The 22451-nt window shown below is 38.6% G+C and overlaps 1 protein-coding gene across 1 annotated transcript in view; it reads right to left on the bottom strand.

The window, feature by feature from the left end:
• Positions 1 to 21477, bottom strand: part of LOC132111639 (rho GTPase-activating protein 5-like) — a 31267-nt gene extending 9790 nt beyond the window's left edge. Inside the window, exons 1-2 of the mRNA XM_059519138.1 lie at positions 17609 to 21477; positions 17143 to 17296 (exon numbers count right to left, since the gene is read on the bottom strand). Of these exons, the coding sequence (XP_059375121.1) occupies positions 17143 to 17296; positions 17609 to 21325 (3871 nt within the window). The 5' untranslated portion in view covers positions 21326 to 21477. The remainder of the gene's footprint in view (positions 1 to 17142; positions 17297 to 17608) is intronic.
• Between the last annotated feature and the right edge of the window lie 974 nt (positions 21478 to 22451).

Here is a 22451-nt window from a genome sequence, read left to right as displayed (position 1 = left end):
GGAATATCGAAGTATTTCAAATTCAAGCATACTTTCCCAAAAGAATGCGCTGAATGTCCAAAAAAGGAACCTGTAACAGCTGACTGCTCTACGCCCCTCTACTACGAGAGCTTTAATGATAGCGGTTGCTTGTTAAAAAAATTAAAATAAAATACTTATCCCAGTTGCATAGTTTAAATTGTGAATTGCATGCACTAAAAAGTTGACAGAATGCACTTTCTGTAACTGTTACTTAATTTGCACTGCTTCAGTTACATATAGGCCTACATGTATTAATTTAATAAAAAGCAGTAAGTGATCTCTTGGTCTAGATTTAAATTAGCTGTTTAATCTAAATTGTTTTTTTTGTTTGTTTTTTTAATGGGCAAAAGAAAATCATGTTTTATTTTTTATTATTTAAATGCAAATGCAAACATATCGAGATATATATCGAATATCGTAAAAATTGACAATATCGAGATATCATTTTTTTTTTTATATATCGCCCAGCCCGTGAGTAATTTCATTGTTCATTATGATTTTCCCCTAACCACACAGAGAGATATAATAATAATAATTAATAATAATAATTCATTACATTTATATAGCGCTTTTCTAGGTACTCAAAGCGCTTTTACATAGTCAGGGGGTATCTCCTCATCCACCTGGATGATGCGACGGCAGCCATCTTGTGCCAGAACGCTCACCACACACCAGCTTACTGGTGGAGAGGAGAGAGTGATGAAGCCAATCAGGAGATATAATAAAAACATTATGAATGGAAAACCATGTCAGAAATGACCACCTGAGTGAGCTGATCATCATTCATCTTGTTCACCATATGATTCACTAATGCAATTTATATACCATCACCTGCATAACATTTATTTTCAGCAGCAAGAAAACATTTCTTGTCAATATAAAGTAACAACTTATATCTACTGGTAATACGCCTCATTTGTGATCACAGTCAGAAACAGAAGTGTGATACGGACTATGGAGCATAATGGCAAATGTCATGCATCGTATTCCCATGTCATCATATTCCCATGTCACCACGATGTCTTGAAGGGGTCGTACATAATAAAAGGGCAAAGCTCAGGGTTACAGCTTCTGTAAATGTCTGTGTGAAATCAATGATCTTGCTTCAGAACGGAGACGAATGACACGCATTGACTGCAACCTTTTCACCGAGCTTCCTTTACAATGCTGTCATCAAATGCTTTCTGAAAAAGGTGTGCCTGCACAGGAACGCACCAGGGATGGGCTGCTATTAAAAGATTCATACCTACAGAGGCCTGTGTAAACAACAAAGTACACTGCTTTGATCCATTTTATATGCTTCACTTTTTCTTGTGTTTTGTATCTTATCTGCTTATTCAGAAATGTTTGAGGAGATCAAAAATAATATCTGTTTTAGTGGTCAACCGATATTGTTTTTTTGACAGCCGATGTTGATATGATGGAAAGCAGGGGGCCGATAGCCTATATAAAGCAGATATAATTTTTAATTTTTTTTTTTTAATTAATATTAAATAAATTTGAAATCGATTGACAATGGATTAAAAAATAAATGTGTAAAGTAAACATACTTATTCTTTAGATGACAAAGTATTTTTAACAAATAAATATTTAATAAAAATACAATTAAAAAGGAAGTAAAGACTGTAACCAACAGGGAACTCAGTATTCTATGAAGTTTGAGTTCATTGGGAATCATATGTTTCAAATAAAGCCAGGGTAACACTCATTTTACATACAGCACACAGAGAAAATTACATGAATATGCAGTGGGCAGATGCATAAAGCACAGCATAATTTGAAATGAGTTTAAAGCATTCAATTCATATGGACCAACCATATCACAGAGAACTAAAAATGCACACCTCACAGGATCTCACAGCTGGATTTGACATTATATATATATAAATATATATATGGTCTTTTTATAAAATTTATTTTATGGGTATTATACATGTAACTAAAGGATCCCGCAAGCACCCCCACCCTTTACTCGTACTGCACAAAAATTGGTTCAATAACGTTGAATGTTACAGGGACTGATTACTGCAAATGCAGATCCCACTGTGTTCTGGTCAAATAATTTTTATTTACTTAAAGCTAAGGTTTGCATATGGTGGTGTATTCTTACAACATACAGAACTATCAAATTCTGCTATAAGTTTGATTGCATCATATAATTGCTGTTAAGTGTTCATCTGTTTGATTATGTCTTTAATTGATTTTTCCGTACATTTTTGCCATATGTACTTAAACTGACAGTCACCAATGATAAGCGACTATTAAATATTGTGGAAACTAAATTTTTTGTAAAGTTGCTTTGCAACGATTTGTATTGAAAAAAGGGCTATACAAATAAACTTGAATTGAATTGTTCTTAATGACAGCTTTCCTAAAAATATATCCTATTCCTAAAATAAGAAATATCTCAATATATCGCCTTGCTGACACTATCGCAATATATCGCAACATATCGTATCGCAACCCCTGTATCGTGATTCATATCGTATCGCCAGATTCTTGGCAATATACAGCCCTATTTGTGATATTAAACATTTTCATTAGTCATTCAAAGATTTAAAATGCATAGATTAAATACGTAGTTGCTTTATGATGACGGCAAACAAGAAAGTATTATAATGTGTGCCTATTACTAATAATATAAAAGCAATCTTTATTATAATTTTTGTATAATTAACTCCTTTGTTTAACCTTTCTATCTGATCATTAGACAGACTTCTATCCATATTAGAATTGTCAGTGATGACAATAAACAAGAGGGAGAGTGTGAGCACTGTGAGCTCAGGCGCTGGCGCTCTCAGCACCGCCAAAATAAAAGTCTGACGTGCAGTCAAAAATAAACCAAAAAATATGAATTGATTATGAATAATATTTTATTCAATAAATTCAATATCATAAAAAACACATTTATAAAATAATTATAAAAAAATTAAAAAATACTCTTAACTACACAATAATATTTAAAATAATATTACTTACTGTGCCATTTGCTTAGCCACATAAATTAAGATTCTAATGGAATCAATCATACACTTTCTGGAGGAGCACCATTTGTATTGATACTCGAATAAACCATTCTCAATCAGTCACTAATAAGGTTCATTATAATGCTGGTTAGGATGATTTCTATGTAGATAGTTGGGAGCTAGGCAGCTCATGAAGGAACACAGCTACTGTGCAAGGAATTGGGAGTGATTTCCGATCCATCTTTCCAGTATGAGAGAGCACCCATAACCATTCAAAATCAAGAAAAATGATTACATGGAAGATCATGTGCATCTGGTGCTAAACCATTATACAAAATCACTTGACACCATCTGCTTAATTATTCTGCCATAACGCCCACCCCCCAGAGTGGAGTTCAAGACCAAATATCAGGGTCCACAAATAGACATGGAGGGAAAGTGCTTTTCTAAACCAACCTCCATCCATCAGTGCAGACGCCTGGTGAGGAAATGCTCCGAGATACAGTATGATTGTGTCAGCGGGGGGCAAACGTGAGTTTCGAGGCTATTGCCTCAGCATTCCACTAACACATGATAATAAATCAGCACATGGGTGAAGCGCCACTAACATGCTCATTCCACAGGAAACCGGTTTAGAAATATACCAACCTTTATTAACCTTATTCCTCACAGGGTTTCAATATACTTAATGAGGTTTAATAAATTAACTCAGGTCAGGGTTGATCCTGCGACGAGAGACGTGAAGCATCAAAATGCCAACATCAGTGTCACTTAGTCAATCTGCAAACAAAAGCCAAAAGTCGAACTTTGCAGAATGTAGAAGGGGGCAGAATCCAAGTCGAGCCATCAATTTCCACACTACTGTAAAAATAATTGCCCTTCCCTACAGGTTTTGGTGCCTATGAATCAAAGCGGCAGATGTGAATGAAAATATCAAAGCATATCGGCTCTCCTTTTATTGATTTTCAAATCCATGCAAGAAAAAAACATGTTGACAATGCCTCTTTTGTTAATGGGACAATTCACCCAAAAATGCATATTCTGTCATCATTTACTCACCCTCATGTCGTTCCAAACCTGGATCTCCAGTTTTGACAAACAAGCTGGCTGCTATTTTCCATTCAATAACAGAGAGCAGAGTCTCAAGTTTCAAAATGCACACGAAATCACCATAAACCAAAGTGATGGTTCTTTTTAAGTGGTTGACCAATACTGTTTTTTTGACAGCCGATGCCAATAGCTTGGAAAGCAGTGGGCCCTATAGCCGAGATATATATATATATATATATATATATATATATTAGGGGTGTAACGGTATGCAAAAATCACAGTTCGGTACGTACCTCGGTTTTAAAGTCACGGTTCGGTTCATTTTCAGTACAGTAAGGGGAAAAAATGCAAACATTAAACTGCAGGTTGTTTATTACTATAAACTTTTTTTTTAACAATTTGTTTACACTTAAACACTGAATACTTTTTAATAAAATATATAAAAAATAAAAAAAGAATAAGAAATAAAATACTGCTGCAAAGTTCTCCATTAAATAAAATACTCTCAGTCTCAAACCAATATCAAATAATAAAATATAATGAAAATATAAATAAATAACTATGATTACAGTGCAGCATTACCAATCCCAGCTTGCTCATATTTAAAAAAAATATATAACTTTTCCAAAGTGTAAAGTGCAGCATCAACAGTTCAACAGACCGATCTGAATTAAGAGCAAAGGTCTGTTTAAATGCCGACGTGAGCTGCGTTTGAATTACAATCGTTTTTTTCCTAGTTGTAGTGATGTTCACACTCGTGTGATGCCTTTTGAAAACCTTAGGCCGGTGACACACTGGAATATTGCACCTGTCAAACACCGTCAATACTGTTGACGGTGTCCTTTATCAGTAGGCTTTATATTTATGCTCAACATGAAGTATAGATATTGTTGTAGTGACGATAAGATCCTGGTCTGTCGGCGGTCTCTCTCTATGTCACCTACAGTAGCAGCAGCGCGCCAGCGCCGCGTCAGGCACGATTCTGGTGTGTAAAGACGCGAAGCAGGTGTCGGTGTTCATCTCCAGTTCGCTCTTTGCAGCAGTTCAGTCAGTGTACTGTTTGAGTAAATGAATTACTCCGGGATATTGGTTTGTTTGAACTCAGATGGAGTGTCAGCCACGTTAAAAAAAGTTAACAGCTTAAGTAATTTGTGGATTAATGGGTATTGGAGACGCGAACCGTTTAAAACGATTCGGTTCGATTTGGTGAACTGGTTCAAAAAGATCTGGTTACATCAAATGATTCGTTCGTGAACCAGATATCACAAACTGCTTTGTTTTGAACTCTCCCTCACAACAGACAATGCTGAATAAATTCGTAGTTTTTGCTATTTTTGGACCAAAATGTATTTTTGATGCTTCAAAAAATTCTAACTGGCCCTCTGATGTCACATGGATTACTTTGATGTTTGTCTTACCTTTCTGGACATGGACAGTATACCGTTCACACAGTTTCAATGGAGGGACTGAAAGCTCTCGGACTATATCTAAAATATCTTTAACTGTGTTCCAAAGATAAACGGAGATCTCACGGGTTTGGAACGACATGAGGGTGAGTTATTAATGACATAATTTTGATTTTTGGGTGAACTATCCCTTTAACATTCAGCAAACAGAGAAAATGACATGAATATGACAGTGGGCAAAGGCATAAAGCGCAGCATAATTTAAAATCACCAGTTTAAAGTTTAAAGCACTCAATTCACACGGACCGACCATCACAAAGAGAACACACGATCGTGCTTTGCAAAGTTTGCAAGGTTTGTGAAATGTAATGTTCATTAGCCATTCAAAGATTAGTCTAAATTATATAGATGCATATTTGCTTAATGGTGACAGCAAACAAGAAAGTATTGTTGACCTTTCTATTACTTATAATATAAAAGCAATCGTTAACATACTTTTTGTAAATTAATTCCTTTGTTTAACCCTTCTATCAGATTATTAGTCAGACTTCTATCCGTATTAGAACTGTTAACGACGACAGTAAACAAGAGAGAGAGAGTGAGCACGGTGCGCGCTCAGGCACTGCCACTCTCAGCAAAGTCAAAAGAAGTCACCTCGAACACATCAGCCGAGCAGAAAAACTTAACGGCCAATGTCAATATTTGATAAAATGCCAAAAATCAGACCGAAAATAGTCGTTATCAACTGAAAATATTGATATTGGTTCCAGTTTTCCTTGGTTCTTTTCATAAGTAGTGATGTATGATTCATGAACGAATCATTCTGCTGAATCAGATCTATTCAATTAATCGGTTGATCCTAGGGATGTCACTTTTGAGAAAAATATTTATATATATATATATATTTTTATATATATATATAAAAATTATCTGCACGTTCTTTAAAAAAAATTTACAAAGAAAGTCACAGATTTAGAAATACAAGAAAGCAAGTAAATATTGACAGACTTTCATTTTTGGATGAACTCCTCTGAAGTAAATGTTCCTGTTGCTCAGTGGTAGAGCACTGTGTTAGCAGTGCAAAAGGTTGTGGGTTCGATTCCCAGGGAACACACATACTGGTTAAAAAATGCATGGCCTAAATGCACTGTAAGTCACTTTGGATAAAAGCCTCTGCTAATGCATAAATGTAAATGTAATTGCAGACACAATCTGCAGAAAGTGGGGACGGAAAATGATGTCAAAAAAAATCCCTATAAGCTCTGCTATTCTTTTAGAAGAATAAGGTCCTCAGCTTATGCTTTTGACATTCGCGTAGATGTCTAGATTCCAGTCAAACAACTGTCTGAAAGTGGTTAAAAATTAAGCCCCAACATATTTAGTCATGCTGCGTTGACAGCTGCATGAGTGGCATAAGTGCTTTTAAAATAAAATAAGTACAATCTAAGTTGTGAGCACAGCAAGTTGGCTGTTATCAAAGAGGGGTGGGTTTGCGTGTGTTTAGCCCCATGAGAAATTCATGGCAGTCGAGAGGATTTAGCAGAGCCGAGTGGCCTTATCTTCTGCCTGCAGCTAAAGGCATCCCCTCACACAGTCCTAAGAACTATGTGGCATTGATTTAACTCAGAATATCTGCTCACAGCAAAGCAGCAAGTGGCACAGGTGCGCAGTGTGCTGATGGACTTAAATTTAGATATGATGAAAATAAGCTAACTGTTTGTGGAACAAATGCAAGAAGCCAGAATAAAAACAAAACCAAAACAAAAAACAAACCGCACATTCATTTATTAAGGGTGAATTATCATCAAGAGCTCATTGTGAGGCCACTGCAGCGAGTCTGTACTTAAAGCAGTAATGCATGTGTAATGTGTCGGCAAATGAGCTGTGGTCAGCTCGACCGTGGACTGACCAGCATACCCAGGACATCTGTCCTTCAGCAAACAGTGATGGCATCATTCGCTCCAGCTCATCTCTAATTCATCATGAACAGATGGGATATGCTTAAAAATAGTCTTTTTTTAATCCGCAAACTACTGAAATTGCGTCATCAGCACAGGACAGATAGCATGTACTTTTGGGAGTAGGTGTGTTTCCCGAAAAACCAAAGTGATGGTTATTTTTAATAGTTATGTTCACTGTAAGTTGCATTACTGCTACATTCATACTTCAAAATCTGAACCAGAAATAGTGTTTTTCTGCATGTTTGTTGAGTTAACTTTGACAATGAATCAACAGACTACAACACTATACTGTTTACTATGTTTTAAATTCAGTGTGTAAAACAGCACACAATGTAACTATTGAACTTTTTAAATAGTAGCATGGTATAAGTCACATGATCTCTGTTTACTTCAATAAAGCTGCATTTACACTGCATGTCTTAATGCACAGATCAGATCTTTTGACCAGATCCAATTTTTTGTCCCATCTGTTTACATTCAATTTAGACACGACTGGTATCCGATATCTGTTGACATAATTCCCACCCAAAATGACTGTGAGTGATCGTACATGGTAGATCCTCTGGTTTTGATTGGCCGTGCAATTAAAATTATTTCTATTATTCACGTTGAGTGACCATTTGGCTATTATTTGCCAGCATGGACAATGGCTGTCATGGATGTTTTGTTGCTCAAAGATTAAATTAATTTGAATGAATTAACGAGAGAGAGAGAGAGAGAGAGAAAGAGAGAGAGAGGCCGCGCGAGTGTGAAGCTTGCTTATCACCTCATTGCTAAGGAATATAATGTAGCTTTTAGTAGCGAAGCTGTTGTATTAAAAAAATTCACGGGCCAGAGGTTGAAAACCAGCTCCTGAATGTGCAATTTTCAGGTTCCAGCTCAATAAAATGTGAGCGCTTTAGCGATATGCCGGTGTCAAATTTTCATGTTGCGATTAATTGCCATTGCTTTTATTACAGTATACGGTATTATTACGATATTGAAATTTAGCACAAAAAAAATATATATATACATAATACAGTATAACATGTTTAATAACTTTTTCTTATAACAAAAAATAACTGAATATTTAAATACAATAAGGAAAAAATATATAAAAGAAAAATCTATAAAGTTAAACGTTTAAACGTTTAACGTAAGTTAAAGTTTTACACAGATTAAAGTGCAAAAGAACTATAAAGACCAATAGGTACCACTTTACAATAAAGAATAATTATTCATTGGCAGTTTATGTTAACTAATGAATTAACTAATGTTAACTAATGAAGCCCTGATATAAAGTGTGAATGAACAATAAAGACACTTTCAAATAATATCTAGGGCAAGTTGTAGTCCAGATTAAAATGTAAAAAAATTTTAAATGTTTGAAAATTAATAGCCAATTAAGTCTAAATATTTAAGTATTTAACACCGTGATGAACATAGCAAATCTACAAATCTGAATGTGTATTTAAATATGTTTTAGAAAGTAGAGCAGCTGCTTCATTTATCGGGTTTCCAGGGTAATGGCTGCATTTTCTGCAGTTTAGCGCCATCTGCTGTCAGAGAGTGAATGTGCTTTCATTCAGCGCATCTCTCATGTGTTCCCCCATGTGCTTCTTGTGCATGCTTGTTTAAATCAGAGCGCACACAAGATTTTCAAGCAGCATAAAGCAGAGTTTTGCATTTTGACCAGTTAATGGGAGAAGTATTCTTAAAATGCATCCCAAATTCTAAATAATTTGTCATGTATAATTATTCACGGTATTTAGAAGTGCTCACAATAACAATATTGTGCATATTCATTACCGTGATATATCGCATTACCGAATACTGACACAAGTCTAGAGCGCTTACAGCACACCGCCATTTAAAACGCTATATTAATGGGCAAACGTGTTGCCCTCGCATTGGGAGTTCTGCTGGGAATTGCATATGCGTGTTTAGACGTAGGTCGGAATTGTCCAGAAATTGGATATGTATCTGATTTAAAACCACATTTGGAAATGGCTCTGATTGGATGAGAAAACAAATCTGATCTCGTGTGGATTTTTGTGTTTATACAGAGCGGCAATCTCCAGCTCTCTCTCGTGAAGCAAACAAGGAAGTGACTAAAACTGCAATTCATCAACTGGGCACTTTAGGCTGGCTTCAAAAGGGAGTCAGTCCCATAGACTCCCCATGTTAAAATGCCCCACTTTACAGGAGAAAAAAAAACATGTTTACAGCCTGGTGCAAAAATTATTTTGGGCTATATAGCCAATTTTGCCCTTCATGACAACTATGAGGGGGGTGAATTGTTTTTTAACTCATCCGTTTAAATTATATTAAGCCTTAAAATTCTGCATATTAAATTCAGGGCATGGCCACTTGAGTGACAGATAGATTGCCGCTGCTGCATTCGCGCTAGATGGGCATGAGCTATCAGCAAAATCAGCAACTAGCTCCCGCCTTTTTGCCCATTTCCGATTGTCCGGGAGAGTTGCGTGGTGATGCACTGCCAAGATGGCGACAGCCCTCTCTGCCCACTTTTGGTTTCAAATACTCTCTTCGGAAACTTATGGGTGATGTCACGGACACAACATCGATGTGCCATTAAGTTATCTAGTGTTTGATTCACTTTTGTGCAAAAACAAAAAGCAGAGCAAAGCAAACAAACAACAAACTTATTTTTATAATTTTCAGTATTCTGAACATAATTCACCTTTTAGCAGTTTCCAATTAGATGTTTTAAACCAGCATGGTGAAGTGAGCATGGACAGTAGCCCAACAGACGACCCTTGGGCACCCTGGGGGCTTAAAAAGTTAGCAAAGTTCTGCTTGTAAATTCTTCAAGTACATAAGCTCCATTCTAGCTTTCTGACAAACTCCCAGAGCTTATGGCATCATCGCCCTCCCCTTCATTACATTTTCTAAGCCAATTCCTGAGTCTAGATGCACTGGCTGATGTGTGGCGACAGCCTGTCAAAGCCAAGTGCTTCTGACATCCTCTCCCCTCAAGCACGACAAGCAGTAGCAGGCCAAGGGGAATAAGAGGACTTTGCATTATTGGACACTTATTACTAAGCATTCGCCAGAGACCTTGATGTGTCAAAGGAGGAAAAAGCTGGAGTCATCAAAACTTCCTGCAAGCCTCCAGCAAGGTGCATGTCTAGAGTGGGCAAAGCAACAGTCATCATTATCAAAAAAATATTTGATATTTAAAACTTGACTATTCTGTAGTAACATCGTGTACTAAGTTTCTTAGAGTGCCAAATGAATAAAAATAAACTATTTAAATTGCATTATTAAATCACAAATTAAATTATTTCTTTGGTGATTTTTAAGAAACAATATCTGAAATAACTATACTAAAGTACCATTGTATCTAAATCTAAGATTGAGCTACTTCCTCATTTAAAATACAATGCATTATGTTGAGACCTGCAAACCGCAGAAATAGGCCATGAAAATTATTCCGTACCGAGTTAAGCAATCCCTATGGCTGCACTGTCTTGAAAAGCAGGGCTAAAGGGCTAAAGACTCATGAAAAGGCTGACTTCTGCTTTTTCACCGTAAAAGAGTCACTTTAAAAAGTGCATCATTGCATCAGCATCCTTGGAAATGCACAGCATCTTGCTTCTGTGACCTGGTCGCCAATGAGGTTTGCCCTGAAAAGCTGAGATGTACAAAGATTGCAGCCAAAAACCTAGCCTAAAACCTATAGCTGCATGTTGGCTGTCTAATTAGACAGCTCGCTGGGTTTTAAAGCACAGCCATAGACACATGCAGGCTGCAATCTACTACTAATTTCTGACTCCAGAAATACAAGGTGATGCATGTGTGAAAGGCATTTTTTGTGCTGCCATTCAAACCGCAGTACTGACAAATTCAGTGATGATCTGTTATACAATAAAAAACTGCAGTATATAGTATCATAATAATTAAATAAACTAAAACATAGACCTTGAGAGGAAACGTCAACAAGCTGTAAACAATCTTGTCACCATCCCCTGTCATAATCCATCAAGAGTTCTTCGAAAAACAGTCCAACATTGCATAATGTGGTTTCAGAGATTTTCTGTAAACACACTTATGACCCTTTCAACCTAGCGCTGTTGCGATCATGAAATACAAGTCAGCTGATTAATTGTTGTGTTAAAAACTCTCGCTTAACACTACGCCTTTTTCTTCATTCATCAAGCAGTTCCGCATGTCTGGCCAACAACTGTAGGCTATTCTTGCTTATGCAGGACATTTTCTACTAATCTAATACCCAGTCTGCCAAAGCTGAAACCATTCAGCTATGAGCTTCTCTGGTACATATCTTATTTCACACTTGGTAGCATCCAGTCATTGGTGAGGTAATGTATTGTTAAGCTTGCGTATGGGGCAACATCTGCGCTTGATCACACGTGTGTATTGGCCAAGTCAGGTTCTTTCAACCTTGACATCTTTCATTTGGCTATATAGGCCGGCAACTGAAATTTTTGAGAATTTCCTGGAAATTCATACAGCTTGTCAAGCTTTTGCAACATTTCATATTGCATTCAAACTTGGGCCAGAAGCTTCTGCATTAGCCTTCTGCTGGGGAGCAACTGCAGCTGCCATTTTATGGACTTGGTGCCTTTAACTGCCACCGCTTCACTGCAAAGGCGGCCCATCCATGTTATTGGGCTCTCCTTTTCCATTTGAGTTAAGACCAAAATGTGCCCACAGGGAAGTCTTTGTGTTTGGCCATGTTTTGGATTTCAACGACAACTGATCAAATGATGCTGGCAAAGCAATGTCAATTAAACTGAAACATGGGTTGTGATGTTTCATACAAAATAAGACAGCTCCAGCTAAAACTATTTTGCAGACCTATGGGTAGCAAATAAATCATTCTAATTCAAATTCATTTATAAGCCAAAATTCTTTCAGGAAATGCTTTGTTGTACAAGTAATTATTCAACATTCCAACTCCAAATAGATGGATATCAATACTCTAAATACAATTAGTTAATATTAAAATATTTCTTGCAAATACTTTGTTATATAAATGAGTTAATATTCCAATTCCAGTTAGTTCGATCTAAACAGTATAATTCTAATAATTAACATTCAAGTATTTGCAGGAATTTATTGTTGTTTAAATAGATAATAATCTTCCAAATTTAAATATATTAAGATTCTGATTGCAATTAGTTAAACATTCAAATTTGTCTAGCAAATGCTTTGTTGTATAAACAATTAGTTAATATTCCAACACAATAGTTAGAATATTAACTAATTGGAATATTACTAAGCAACGAACTGTATTGGGAATATTTACATGCCAATGCATTTACTGGGAACTTGTGGCCAAATTGTTAGAGAGTCGGACCCATAGGTTAGGGCTGGATGATTAATCGAAAAGTAATCGAATCCGAAATTCAGAACCTCTAACCGACTTAATTTTCCCATGTCGGTTATTTCGTTTTTTTAATCCTGTTAATACTTCCCCCTAAAAAACATACTACCGCATGTGTAGCCACATGACTCTGCCCCATCCAGTCAGTGGCATAAAAGCAAAACACGGAGGTGAACGCCGGTCAATACATAGTGATGGCGCGCGAGCGGTGAGCTAAACTTCACTAAACTTTGTCAGTTGTTTTTGTTATATGGTTTGGACATTAAAGCGATTAGACGGTCGGATGTGTATTATTATTTCGAGCTCCCATGTTCGCGCAGCTGCATTGTGGCACGAACACTCATACTGTATAAACAGCAGTGAAGATCGCGCGCACAGAGGAACGCAAAAACTAGTTGTCAGTGCTGTTCTGTGATTTATTACTAAAGTAGCTTAGAATCTCAAAACTTATAGCATATTTTTCTACCTTGGAAGGCTATTTACAACCCACAGCTTCACAATAATATAGAGACAGTATGACTAATTCACACACGCAATCACTCGTACTGGTACTTGTGCCAGTTTATCTTTATCTGATCTTTATTTATCTCTTACACCGAGCTATAATCTATAAGAAATGTTACGAACATAGATAAAATAACTGCTGATAGTGACCTATGATCGCTCTTTCAATAGGAAAAAATATCCCACCTTTAATAGTCGATCTCAACTGTCTGGCTGAGGCCAGTCTAAAAAGACGCTCAGGACAGTTGACAGAACGCTGCTGCGTGTCGACACGAACGCGTATCATTTTCACGTGTTATTAAGCCTTGCCACTTGCACCATTAAAAAAAACTTTAAAGCATTCAAACACAAGACGCGGAAAAGCTGAACTGAGCAGCTGGTTACTCGCGCTGTGCTCGGTGCGCACCCGGAGAGAGAGCCGCGTCTCACAGACAGTAACACTGGACTGAGCCCTCCTTTGCGGAATTGCTAATGCAAACTTTTCACACCACAGACTGAACACAATTAATCATTGCTTGGTAATTGGCCAACAAAGTATTGACATTTGTATGAAGTTTTGTTTGATAGAAAGATATGTAATGGATTACAATCAAAGTTATCTGAAATTATCAAGATGAATTTGTTCTGACAGTTTAATTTTGATTTCTTGTCATTTTATTACCATTTTCTAAACTATAGCAAATAAACTGATAACGTGAGAAATGTTGAAGGTGTCTGAATAAATTTTGGTTTGACTATGTTTAATTTTTACAGTGCTATTTTACATTTAATTATTCGGTTTCTGTACCTGGACACTTACAAACTTGAAAAAACTTAAACACTGTGTAAATAGCACAAACAAATAAACAGAACGAACATACAAATTAAACACTTTCAAACAGGGCCCACTGGTACAACCTGCACCGGGGCCCCGCTGATCCCAGCTATTGCCCTGCTTACAGTACAAACCTCGTCAGTGAACTATGAGGGCAAAAAAACAAAACACAAACACAAACAAAATAATCGTTCATTAATCGTAATCGAGGTAAAATGTTCAATTAATCGAGGTTTTGATTTTAGGCCATAATCGTCCAGCCCTACCATAGGTCGAGGGTTTACCAGGGATTCTAGGTAAGAGTGAATGACCAGCACTCTCTTCCACCCTCAATACCACGACTGAGGTGAGATCCTTGAGCAAAGCACCGAGCCCCCAAATGTTTCCAGGGCAGCACAGCAAAAATGGGTTTTCACAATGCAGGTGTGTGTTTGTTTGTTCACTACTCACTGCTGTAAATGCAAAGCACAAATTCCAAGTATGGGACCCCATACGTCATATCACTTCACGAAATGTTGCAACATTTACACTGAATATTTCCAGGAAATGCTTTGTTGTATCAAAAATTAGCTAATGTTTCAACTGTACAGCACAACCATTTTAAACAATTCAAACATGCAAAATTAAACAAGAAACGACTGTCTGCAAATTACCTCCTTTCCACAGAGCTGTTTAAAGCACCACTGCACCCGTGAGGAATACATCAAGTCAACTAAAATGCACCTAAATTTCGAACAGTGGTCAGCTCATTTAACCACTCACATTGGCATTATGAATGTGATAGTCCTATTCAAGGTTTGGAAATATTTTCTGGGAACTGATGCAACCATTTTTTTCTGATCATACTTTCTCAGTGTCTGTTAAGTTTATGGTTTATTTCATAGTTTAAGTCTCAAAAAAATATCAAAACATCCATAACGTTTCACACAGAAGGGGTTTTTACTTCAATGGCCTGCAAGGAGTAAATGACAATGGGGGTACTCTTCTGATGGATAAATGAAGCATCCAGGCCTAAATGAGCCATGAAAGTCAATTAGGAAACATCCATAAAGTCCATTTTCTCCGTACAGTTTTTAACGCCACAGGGTCTTGGTTTTCAGAATGGACGGGCCGCTAGAAATAAAGGACCGTGTCTTTGCACACACCATGTTTGGAGGAGTGGATTGTTGAACTACTTGTTCTAGACCACAGAGAAAAAGGCAGTCAAGTATTATCATTTCCTCTGGGTTTCACAACTCAGTACAGAGCGAGATAGAGGGGCATAAATGGGAGGGAATGAGCGTTTGGCTTGGGGGGGCAGGGTGTTTGATGAACCTTTTCATCTGCACAGCTCTTTGAGGCAAGATGCTTTCAAAAAGCTCTTAAACAGAGCCCTGTGATGCTCAGACGCAGCCATGGGCACATTGTGCCATCTCGTCCTGTTCAACCGGAACCAAGAAAAAGCCCAGATTCAGCCAAGGTCAATACATTGGCTTGATTTTAAAGAGATAGTACAAATATAATAAATACTAATACTGACTACTAATATTGAAAGTCTACTTTATGTTTTTACTATTGTTTTTATGTAGCGGTATTGGTCAATATAGGACATTTATTATCATGCCTCCCCATAAACTACACCTAATTGATAAATGATTCCTCATGGTCTACAAACCTGCATGTCACAAACAGAATCAAGCCACCTACCAACAAAATCAATCGTCATGCACATTAACTGTGGACACAGTACTATATGAGATCTTAACGTGAGATCAGCAAAAAAAGTGTTTCGGCTCATCACATATGGGCTTCATGTGTGTATGGGCACACATACACAAAGCAGAACCAGTTCAACCAGCAAATTGGCCTAGTTATTATGCTCACCACAGACACTTTGCCCACTTCCACTACACACCATGAAAACCACAAACTGCAGCTTAATAATTTCCTTAAGAAACCACACCAGTGCATGTCATCCATGCATGAGTTTCACTGATCTACAGCCACAACCAACCTGAATGGTGGTATGTGGGTGTCACCAACTCACTAATGAATCCTCAAGCTATATTATGGGTCCGCTGAGCTTATTGACAGCCATGTTAGTCAGAATTTCCATTGAACACAGTTACAGAACAAGCTACTGAAGGGCATGTTGTAACCAAACAAACAGGCACAGTTAAAGAGCCTCTATCACTGCTTCATGCATATGAAGTGCACTTTGTTTGAGTCCAAATATGGTCAGCATGTCCTGAAACTATGTTAACCCACCCAGTGGCTACGATATGTGATGGGCCTCAGTGTTTACACAGCACTTGCAGAGTCCATGAAAATGCAAACCAAAATCTAACTGAACAAAGTGCTCACAGAGTAATGGATTTCATTAATTTACTTATTGATGGTATTTGAACCGCATGCTGACTTTCCTGTGCTTTAACATATGGACTGTATCAGACTCACAAAATAAGCAATGTGAAATGCACAAATGTACAATTTCCAGTAAAGTATCTCAGGACGGGACAGACAAATTGTTTCCAAACGTTGCTAAAACTGCAACCTACTACCGTATTTTCCGGACTATAAGTCGCACTTTTTTTCATAGTTTGGCTCATCCTGCGACTTATAGTCAGGTGCGACTTATTTATCAAAATTAATTTGACATTGACCGAGAGAAATGGACCAAGAGAAAACATTACCGTCTACAGCCGCGAGAGGGCGCTCTATGCTGCCAGAGATGCTGCTCAATGCTCCTGTAGTCTACACTGAGCAGCATAGAGCGCCCTCTCGCGGCTGTAGATGGTAATGTTTTCTCTTGGTTCTTGGTTCTAAATGAATGCGACTTATAGTCCAGTGCGACTTATATATGTTTTTTTCCTCATCATGACGTATTTTTGGACTGATGCGACTTATACTCAGGTGCGACTTATAGTCCGAAAAAATACGGTAAATGAAAAATGGCAAGAACAAAAACAACGAACATAAATTAGTTTATGCTAGTAAACTCACACAAGAAAGATTTAATGGTCAAACAGCCTCTAACCGGAGAACTGAGATAAGTGGTACCACATCAGCTTTATGAAACCAGGAAACTTACCTGTGCGCTCAATGTAGTCAACACACTTCTCAATGAACAAAGGTATGGGCCTATCAGGTGTGACCAAGTTCTGAAGAGGCACCCCAAAATAGTTGCTTTCCCAATTTCTTCGAGTTGGTGGGTACAATGACTTTGTGGTCTTTGTTGACTTTGCCTGTTAAGAAAAAAAATGACATTAATTATTATAATTACCACAATGATGATGACAATCACATTTAATTCTGTCTGCTGCAATTATTATCTTATGCTTCTAAGAAACAATATAAAACCTTGTGGACATCCTTGTAAAGGATGCACAGATACTAAAATTCTGGCCAACAAAATATTAAAATTGTATACGATCTTGTCTAAATAAAAAAAATTAAAAAAAATTAAAACTGAATTTAAATTAAAAAATAAATATTCATTTTGAGATTTGCTAAACTAACTGTAGATTTTCCTAGGTAACTTAAAAGTAGTAACTTACCTTTTTGGGTTCCTTGGTCTTTGGTTGTTTCTTCTTCTTCATTTTCTTATCATCCTGCTCTGGGTCCGATAAGATGGCTGGATTGTCTATCCCTCCTTTCCAAGGATCCACTGGTGAGAGAAGCGGATCTTCTTCACTTCCTCGGTTGCCCCTTCCTTTCTTCTTCTTCTGTGTCGCAGGCCCCGACTCATCATCACTGACATCTGAGTGCACTCGTCTATGATAAGCTTTAGTCTTGCTGAAGAGGATCTTGGAACGATGTTTGTACTTAGAAGGCCTTCTGCCACCCTGAGACTTAGACCTGGAGTCAAAGCCATTCTCCTCATCCCCATGCAAAGCGAGTCCGCCAAAAGAATTGCGGATCCTGCCAGATCTGCTGTGTGCATCTTCCGGTACAGCATAGATGTCATCACTGAAGCCTTTTGATTTGAAAAGAGTGTCGGCCGGCTCTGCATAGTTATCAGATGCTTCAAGGTCATCGCCATGTCCCAACATTGGACCTCGTGTCCACCTGGTGGTCCTCATTCCAGCTTCAATGGTCCTCAGAAGGTTGGGGTCAAGCTTCTTTACATTGGGTTTAGGTGGCACATTGGGCTTGGGTTTTACAGGGGGAGGCACTTTGTGGTTACGCTCATGATCACCAACAGGTGTGCTGTGAACTGGGTACTCATTCCCTTCCAGGTCGATTCTATACCTCCGTTCACTAGGATTGGGCAGCAGCTGCACATCATCACCTATCGGGCTGTAAGGTGGGGGCCCCTCCCCATCATCCTCAGAGTCAGGGTAATATTGGTAGGCAGGCGAATGGCTATGAGGTGATTGCGGGAAGACGTCTTCACTGGTGCCCATTCCATCCCTGCTGTTGTCGAACATGAAGAAGCTTTCAATGTTGTTCTTCTTCTCGAGGACCTCATTGAAAAATGGTGTGAAAACCTCTGTCTGTCTGTGATACTGGGACAAGGAGTAGAGAGCAGTAAACTTAGCCGTAATTTCTGTGGCAATGTGCTCCCCTTCAGTCATCAGCTCTTTTATTGCCTCGTTCTCAAAGAAGTCTGCTTGGCTGTCTGTAATTGCCACCAGTTGAACTGGAATGACATCCTGGACTTCGGCCAGGAAAGCCCTCAGCATAGCCATGGAAGACTTTCGTTTTGCTGAGTAAATAAGAATGTACCCATGCACCAATTCATCCTTTCTGATTCCAATTGAGGAGTGGTAGGAGAACACAGTGACCTGTATGCGTCTGCGGCGGTCGCCAATGATTTTGTCAAGGATCAAGGTGTTGCACTGCCCGGGCTGTCCGGCGCTGCAGTAATGTGAGTCCAAGAATGGTGAGAGAATGAGATCCACGCTGAATGAATCTCCACACATGGCACACATGACTATCCGCAAATCTGTCTCAGACAAATCCTTAATGGAGGGCATGGGGCTCATCATGTCAAAATTGTGCTTCAATCCCTCCAACACTGCTCTGAGGGCCTGTTTTATCTGAGACTCATTAAACTTCCTGGGAAAAGTACCGGAGGGTATGTCTACAAAAGTACACTGTAGTTTATTTGCAAGCTGTTGGCCCTGATGCCTCAAAATAGGCATGTTTTTGCAAACACTATCTCGCTGATTTGCTAGAATGAGTATGAATGGCATTGGCTGGCTATACCTATCCCTTCTGCTCTGGGCAATCTCAGCTCGGATCCGGCTTACGCGGTCACCGATGTAATTAAGCGACTCTATAGAGCTGAAGACACAAAAGAACCCATGGGGCTTGAAATTTGATATCCAGGAATGGTTTAAAAGCATGCCGGAATTGACATCCACAGGCAAAAGGTCTAATTCATAGATTTTCCCATCAAGGGTGTATTCATCATCAGTAGACTGAGCTCGGATTTCATTCGCGAGCTCCTGCGCCAATCCTTCTCTGCCCACGAGACACAAGTTAACCTTATCAATGTTGGCACTGTTGTAGTAGATATTTGAGTGGCCGTGATCCAGCTGAACTAACCTGTTGGCGAGGACTTGCTCAACTTTGAGATCGATGCAGGCCGTGCCGCTGAGGCACGTTTCCTTCGTGGGGTGATAGACAAACCCAATGTGTTTCAGTAAAAGTGACTCCCTGTCAGTGGCGAGTTTCTGGAGAGCTCTGTATCTAGGTTCCTCGTTAAGTACGGCATGAATCTCACTCATCTTGTCACAGCTCGGGGTCGCGTTCAAATCGAGGTCATAGAACAGCTCTGCATGCTCAAAAAGCATTTCCTGAAACTCCTCTTTGGCCCTTTCAACTATTTCCTGCTGATGCCGACTGTAAACATCCCTGCGGTCTGATTCGGTGATGTACTTGTACGCCTCGTCCTCCATGACAAAGCACATGACCTCTTCCCACGGCTGACCGGGACTAATGAAATGCACTCGCTCCAGCGTCTTCTTGAATTTCTCCTTCATCTCCAAACGCCTCTTCTCAGATATCAAATGCTGTACATGGTTTTGATAAATTCTCTCTCCTTCCATTGTTTTGAGGATATCGAAGGGCACTCTTCTGTCTTCAGTTTTATCGAGGTGGTCTGTCTCATACCACGGAGTTTGTTCTAACTCAATGAAATAGTATTGAAACTCAGGCCTGCTCTTCATAAGGCTCTGAGCCTCAGTCCAACTCAGCATCTCAATTTCCTCCAGGTTGTTCAGCAACTTATTAAGAATTTTTGGCAGACTAGTAAGATAATCCTCACGCCGCCTCTTGATATGCTCTTGTCTCAGCTGTTCTATGTGCTTCGAAAAGGTGTTTCTTGCCTTTTTGGTTCCTTCTAAGTTGATGTACTCTTCATAGTCTGGGTGGCTTTTCAACTTATTGCTCACAATTTTCCAGCTTGTGTGATAATCACGAACAGTTTGAACGATGAGCTTTTCAAACTTGTCTGAAACTGAAGCTACTAATTGTCTCTGGGATTTGTACGCTTCCAAATAAGAGATGATTTTGGGTTTTCCTCTGGTTTTGTCCATCTGCTGTATCAGAGCATTGAAACAGAGTTCCACGTTCACAGACACTCGAGCTGATGTTTCCACCAACATGAGATTCTTTTTACCTGTAACAAACGTCTGCACCTCCCTCAGGTATTGCTCGACACACTCGTCACATTTTGTTGCTGCGATGATTATGGGTTTTTTCGTCTTGGAAATTTGAGAATAGAGGCTGTGGACAAATTTCATCTGGTCGTCGAATTTCCTATTGCATCCTTTGCTTACATCTAAACACAACACAAAGCCATCGATGTTGAGCTTGCCATCTGGCATCTGCTTCTGATCAAAATCCTGTTCCAACCCAAGCTGGTCTGTGCAAATGTACATCAGCTTCTCAGCAGACTGAATCTTCGTATTTGCAGCCCGTTTCGTATAAGGCTGCAGGTTTGTGCTCCGATGAGGCAAGAAGGTTTGGTCATCAATGAACTCCGTCTGCTCAATGACCTGGATTCGACACTCGAGGCCATCATCCCCTCGATGGAACACTTCACCCCAGTATAAGAAATGGTCGTTATTCACCACGCGCCCTCCAAAGTCAATGGTGCTCAACACAGAAGTGTGCTCTGAGTAATAGCAGTCTGCACTGGGGTGCACATATCTGTTGCATAGGCAGGATTTACCTACGCCGCAGTTGCCCTTCTCTTTCTCAGTGCCTGAGAGTCCGACGACACTGACAGCGTATGTCGGACGGGGCTCCTTATTCTTGGCCATTATACTGCCCCTCTCATTGCTTTTTATGCTAAGCAAAGTATGCTGGCATGTACTTCCATTTGCTAGTGCAGGTGCATTTACATTTCTCACTTTGCATGAGCTGATGTAGCTTTAATCTTGATCATCTGTCCCAGACGACTGTTCTTTCCTCTCTTATCACTTTCCTGCAACATAAAAATATACAATTAGTCAACAATAACAAACTGTAGATTTTACAGTAGCCAAACTATTATTAATCATTCTGAATTGAATAAATCTGATTACAAAACATGCGGAATCACAATACAAAACAAACAAGAACATAAATATGACAATTCACAATAAGCAACATAACTGTATGCATCATTGCGGATATCTAAAAATTCAAGTTTGACAGTAATGTTTATAATGATAATAATACTGCCGATGCATTTTATGTTTTTTATATTTTATGGGGGAAGGGGGAATCTGCAAGCACAACCAAAACTGCTCAGGGTACAAATCTATCCCAATATTTCACAATGATGCACATCTGACACATCATTGATCATAATATAAGTAGGAGTACTGACACTGTGACACAAGCTCATTTGCTGTTACATACATTTACAGCATTTACTCCAGTGTTTTTAGAAAATAAATGTCCTCAGCAGTGATCAGATTTGTAAGAACAAATAAATGCATCTGTCAGAAGAAATAAGTCAGCAAATCAGCTACTTTATGCTGAAGAGCATTCTGTTCAATGATAAACAAAACAACTGCAAGAAAATATTTTATAACTGCAATTCAATTCAGCATTGGCACTGACAGCATTACTAGAACCACTTTTAAATAGGCCTCTACTGTACTCAACATTTGGCAGTGTAAAGCCTGAGAAAAGTGTAAATCCTACTTTTTAAAAGATTCACATTTGTGAAAACTATTTCATTGTTTACTCATCCTGTTCCAAACCTGTATGCCCTACTTTCTTTAGTAGAACACAAAAGACGACAGCCTTAGTCACTTTTTATTGCATCTGTTGAAGTTCACATAATGAAACTAAGTGATAACTGAAGCTGCCATTCTTTGTTCCACAGAAGAAAGAGTCATTTATTATTAACGAATAAGGATTTTTAAAAGAGATTTATATTCACACCGACTTGTTTTC

This window comes from Carassius carassius, chromosome 31 (assembly GCF_963082965.1).
Source record: "Carassius carassius chromosome 31, fCarCar2.1, whole genome shotgun sequence".
NCBI lineage: Eukaryota > Metazoa > Chordata > Actinopteri > Cypriniformes > Cyprinidae > Carassius > Carassius carassius.
The sequence above is the reverse complement of the archived record's forward strand: the minus strand, read 5'-3'. Positions and strand labels throughout refer to the sequence as shown.